The sequence below is a fragment of the Dendroctonus ponderosae genome, unplaced genomic scaffold (genome assembly GCF_020466585.1).
Source record: "Dendroctonus ponderosae isolate FM_Combo_2020 unplaced genomic scaffold, Dpon_F_20191213v2 Dpon_F_20191213_815, whole genome shotgun sequence".
NCBI lineage: Eukaryota > Metazoa > Arthropoda > Insecta > Coleoptera > Curculionidae > Dendroctonus > Dendroctonus ponderosae.
In genome coordinates, this window is record NW_026019033.1 from 1 (window position 1) to 5962 (window position 5962).

A 5962-nucleotide genomic window follows, 5' to 3' on the forward strand; every position below is an offset into this window, starting at 1 on the left:
GATGCATAAAAGTAATTACATTTTCTTTTCGCACAAACATCATATTGCAAAAATCGCGAAAGCAATTTAAAAATTATTTACGCTTAAGTGCTCACATCTTTCGATAGTTTTTCAACCCTATACCACCAATATTAAAATTTAATTTTTTCTCGATTTAAAATTTAGAACTTAATAGAGAAGAAAAATGGAAACGAATAAATTAACTTTCAGAGTTTTATCATAATCATTTGTTTCCAGAAATTTTATCCTCGCTGTCTCTATTCTATTCTATATAGTAAATGTGTCTAACGTGTATCAAGCTTTAATGGCAAATTTTGCATCATACTGCCGAAACGAAAAAAATAAATATTTGTCTTTGATCATAACGGATCAATTACAGATGCAGTTAACGCAGGCTTTTGATATATTTAACAATGCAAATTGTCCCCATTCTAAACTATGAATATTAGAAATATAATTTTCAAGATCCGAAAATGCTTCTGGGGAAGAGCGTTTGCCGTCAGCTTTACATCCCTTGAAGAGCAAATGGCAATTCCATCGTACTTAAAATAAGTTATTCAATTAATATGCATATGTTTATTTCTCGTTCTGTTAGAAACATTTTTAAATACAAAAAGAGGAAGTATTTTAGGTACGTTGAACTGAATCGCGTTAAATTTGGGGCCTATTTTTTAAGGCGTTAGAGATTCAAGTAACTTTATTAGAAGCCACTGAAAAAAGCAAATAACATAAATCATCGAGTCCTTTAATTAACCTTCTTCTGCAACATTATCAAAATATAATGAATATTTTTTTCTAGAATCATCTGATTTCAACTCTAGTGTATCAACTGCAACCTCAATAGGACCGATCTTAGCACCGTTTGAACCCTGGCAATCTCTACTAATAGCCATTGGATTAGGAATGTGCATCGTTCTAACAGTTTCGGGCAATATCCTGGTTCTTCTTGCTTTCATTGTGGATCGGAGTATAAGACAACCCAGCAATTATTTCATTGCATCACTTGCAGCCACGGATATGCTTATTGGTAAGAGCCGACGTAATTAAAAAAAAAAATGCTAGTAAAATTGGTGGGATAAAAAGATTATAAACAAATACAAAATATTTTTTAGGAACAGTGTCGATGCCATTCTTCGCAGTTTATGTGCTGATGGGGTATTGGGATTTGGGGCCATTGTTATGTGATCTATGGCTTTCTGTAGACTATACAGTATGCTTGGTCTCACAATACACTGTTTTGCTGATAACAATAGATAGATTTTGTTCAGTAAAAATTGCTACGAAGTATCGAAGGTAAGTAAGTACAAATGGCATCTAAATATTATACATAGGAACAATATATATTGCATCCAGATATATTCACATAGAGTTAAATTCGTATAAAGAGAGTCTCCGTAAATGTTTGTCGACAAAAGTTTTGCAAATATGGCTATTTTCTTTATATTTGAAGCTACTTCGTAATTTTTCTATGTATTTTTAAAATAATAGTCAGGTTAAAAATGTATTTTATGTGAAGGTTTTCAATAGTTTCTTCGGTTTCAGCACTTCCTTGTGCAACACTAAAGGAAAGTGGAAAAATAATGAAACATTAATCGTTAAAATGGGTATTTTTGCAATCGGAGCTTAAATGGAAACAAAATATGGTAGAAAAGGCCTAATTTTAAAATTGCCATCTAGGCACTTCTAGAAATCCTCTCACGTATTATTATAAGTCACAACTTTTATAGAACTGTAAGCCTATAAAAATGTTACTAAATAATTATATAAAAACTGATTCAAGACGCATTACAAACTCATACTTGATCAACTTGATCTTAAGTGAATACGAAATAATTTATTTATAAATTGGATTTTGAGGAAATAGTTTTCTTAGCTTCATTAAAATTAAATAAAGTTAAGAAATTTAATAAATACATAAAGGACAAACTTGGCTTATTTGTTATAGAAAAACAAACTACCAGTGAAGTCTTTATGAGTCCATAACTTCTTACTGTTTATTCTCAGAAATCATAAAATTATTGCGAAAGAAATAGCAAATAAAATTAAATAAACCGTGATAGTCAAACTTTAAAACAAACCGAGGGGTGCAAATATTTTTATGAAATACACAAGTTCATCACCGATTCAAGAAAAAATTGTGGTTTGTAAACCATATAAACCACTCTGTGTCATAAAATGTTTTTAATTGCTATATGTTTAGTGTCTATCAGTACATTTGAAATTGATTTTGAACTCCAATTACTCCCTAACTCAAATGTTACAATATAAAACAATGTAAAACAGTACAAAAATTACATTTTCAACAACAATTAATGGTTACATTAAATTATGTATATAGGAACTACTACTTTTTTGCTAAAATCCGTGTTTAAAAAATAGAGATAGTTCAACGGTTAGTTTTTGAAATTTTATATTGAATAAATTAATTTTTTTTCAGTTGGAGAACCAAACAACGAGTTATTTTAATGGTGGTAATTACTTGGATTATACCGGCCCTGCTCTTTTTCATCAGCATCTTTGGCTGGGAGCACTTTATTGGTTACAGAGACCTTCTTCCGGGAGAATGTGCAGTTCAGTTTCTCAAAGAACCCATTTTCAACACTTCCTTAATTATTGCGTATTTTTGGTCGACTCTTATAGTCCTCTTCATCTTATATGGAGGTAAGAGTTGGACTGACTGGTAGAACATAAAACGTAAATTTCTTTGGATCTACAACGTTCTGATTTGAACAGTTTCGCCTCGCGTGTGTATTTATTCATAATATTGAGTAATTTTCTCAGGAATTTACAAAACCGCATATGACATGCAAAAGAAAAGTGAAGCCAAGCAGAGGAAAATGCAGTCGATGGTTGCATTAAGTGCAGGCGCAATGTCAGGTAGTTTAAAACGAAAAACCTCCAACTAAATAGCAAAATAATTAATTCGCATTCTATTAAAAAATAGGGATGGCTGGAAGGGCTGCTGGCATCGGATTAGCCAATAATAAATCCTCGTTGGACCTGAAGAGTAGAGGTGGAGGCATGACTGACAGTCAGAAGCATAGAGAGGCTGAGCAAGATTCAAATGACAATAATTTTTTAGATGAAGGTAATTAGATGAACGAAATTATAAATTTCTATTCTATTGAATATTGTTTTAAATATATAGAGCGGTTATGACGCGAATTCTCAACAGGTCTATATACAATTTTCAAAAGCGAATTCCCAAGAGAATTTTTTTGCAGTAAATGTGTAAAAGATGCAAATTTTCCATGTAGACATTTGCTGATTTTTCAATCTGTTGGTGACTGTGCGACTATGCTAACAGACTATTTGGGTTATATAATTCGATTCTTCATCTATGCTAGTTTAAAATTATTATTCTAGATAAAAAACCGTCGCCAATCCCAGACGGTTTAAAAGTAGGAGAAAGTTACACTGCAGGTGGATCAGGAGATTCAAATTCCAGCCAGAAAACCACCAGCTCGAGCAAAAATAGTTCCACTACAAATACTACAACTACCACTGTAGCAACAATGGAAAGAAACGTTAATTTTTCAACAAACAAGGTACTTTTAACATCTCTGATCGCTTTCTTAATTGGCATCATTTAAATTATATTAATAGTCTACCTACTAGGTAGCTTTCTAGATGTTTTAAGAACGTTTAATTGTAAAACTGCAGAAAATTTAGATAAGTAAAACAGGCCAAAAATATAAACCAAAAAATGAAATAAATCTTCCTAAAGCTCCGAAAAGCTAAAGAATCTTACATAAACTTTAAAAATATGTGTTTGAGTGTTAAACTATGCAACGATATTTATATTATTTTTAATTCTATCTGCTCATAAAGCAGCTATACCAATATACATATTTGCAATTAAATTGACAATTTAAAGACAGTGATTACTGCAATTTGCAACACTTTGTTTTCTACTAAATTAGTTATGTTTTCAATATTAAATTCGTTTTTCTTAATAAAATGTATTTAATTCAAAACGAAACTAATTCGAATAGGCTTGTATAAAAAGCAAACTTTCCATCTCAAATAATACAACTACTGCTCTGTGTTCAAGAATTGTTTTTCTCAGTTGTAATGGGAAAGTGTTTCGTAGTGGAGTGCAGCTGATTCGTACATTTACTTAAATTTAATCGAAAATTTATTGACATAGAGAATATTTAAAAAAATTATGTAGTTTGGATGTGTTAATAGATAGATAGATAGATTAAGAAATTCAAAGTAAAACATATAATGTAGGGTTGTGGGCAAGAGGAAAAATCTGAGAGAAGTTCAAGTCCAGCCTTTGAAAGTGATGAAGACAGCACGATTCAGAGCAATCAAAAAGATGAGCCCCGTAGAAGTTTGACTGGGCAGCTTCAAAAGGAAGATAAATGCAAAAATCACAGAAAAAGCATCGTGAATATAGGTAAATATATGATTGGTAAAATTCTATTAATCATTGAAGCATTGCAAATTTATACAGGCATACAGCGAGTTGGAAATGAACGTAAATTTTGAAAAGGATGAGGTTTAGAACTGAAATGTTGGTTAATAAAAATGGTTTTTAATAATTTTAACTAATAAGAGCTGAAAATGCAAAACACTCGTGCTTGCAAAACATGCCGAAAAAATTATTATCAACAACGACCTAAAAATCGGAAAACTCACCAGTCATAGGTATTGTTTGCCATTCCTAAAGATCAACTTATTTACCTAAAAAAAGCGTTTTCAGCGGGACCAAAATTTTGCATTTTTAATAATTAAGTGGCGCCAGAAAAAATGTACTCATAATAATACAAATTAGATTAAGTTTATAGTAAATGAGTAGAATTTCCTAAATTAAAGTTCAGATTGAAAAGATTACATTATGAAAAATTATGGTATCGAAATAAACCCAAGTTTACTCTCTTAAATATAAATATGTTAAATTGTTTTACCTTCAGAAAAGAAATTTTTCAGAAGAAAATTCACCAGAATAAAAGCAACATAGTTTCATAAATCACTCATGGTTTATGAACACTCAATTTTTTTTTAATTTGCGTCCCTTAAAAGAATCATTTTCAGCCATTATATGCATAATGGTTCTAGATAGTTATCAGCTATTTTTGCCAAATCAAGATAATTTTAAAATGTTTTAATGCTCGTTGGGGAGCCAGCATTGCATAAGTCCTAAATAATTTTCCTCGAAACAAATCTTCCGAAAAAGTTGTTAATAGAMATTTGTACACCACTTTTCTAACCCTTGMCCAGTCGTTTTGGAATTTAAAAAAGTTAATATTTTCAGGGTTTTTYATGTGATAATCCGCTTTCTAGTTTATCCGAAGACGATCTGATCTAAAAGTTTGTTTGTTTATTGCGTACAAGCAAARATSCCYAGATCTCTTCAKGTTTCGAATCAATAATTAKATTTTAATTTTCAATTAAAAATTGTTTGGGCCTCACGTTGTTAAACTGAKCATTTTGAYTAMYCAAKARTWTCTAWTRACKTCRMMAAWKMTCMYYWTWTWMTCAAGAGTTTCWTTKACGGYCAMMAAAGCTYWCMAAAATAATGGTATWMTCRRCTCGAATAATGGTATAATATGTATATGTTTTTTGAAATAAATGGTCGACAATTTATACATTATAGTCAGCCAGAGATTATTCATTATCACTTTAGGCTTTAAGTTAGATAGTAAAACCCTACGATTTTTTAAGGTGTGCCATTCCTCAAATGGTTGTAAGGTGAGTAAACCCTTACTCACTTAAAAAGTACCTACTTTTTATTTTTAAATTTGAGGTATTAAACATTTAGCATTTTATACCCTCCTAAAGCAGGCAAAACTATTCAGTTTTTCTACACAGATACAATTTTCTACCAACTCAATCAATCTGGTTACTAGTGAGGAGTTCATAACTTTTTCGAATATAAAATATATGAGTTCCAAACATTAATAACTTCAATTTTTGAATCAACTTCAAGTGGCAAAACCTGAAGAGTCTCATT

The 5962-nt window shown here is 30.7% G+C and overlaps 1 protein-coding gene across 1 annotated transcript; it reads left to right on the top strand.

Annotated features, from left to right (window-relative positions):
• Positions 1-799: 799 nt before the first annotated feature.
• Positions 800-4405, top strand: LOC125505527 (probable muscarinic acetylcholine receptor gar-1; the record flags this gene model as incomplete). Its single annotated transcript, XM_048669515.1, is given in 7 exon segments — positions 800-1027; positions 1113-1293; positions 2438-2661; positions 2782-2877; positions 2945-3088; positions 3367-3548; positions 4237-4405. Coding segments are annotated over 7 exon segments (1224 nt in total), but the record flags the coding sequence as incomplete, so codon positions are not given.
• Between the last annotated feature and the right edge of the window lie 1557 nt (positions 4406-5962).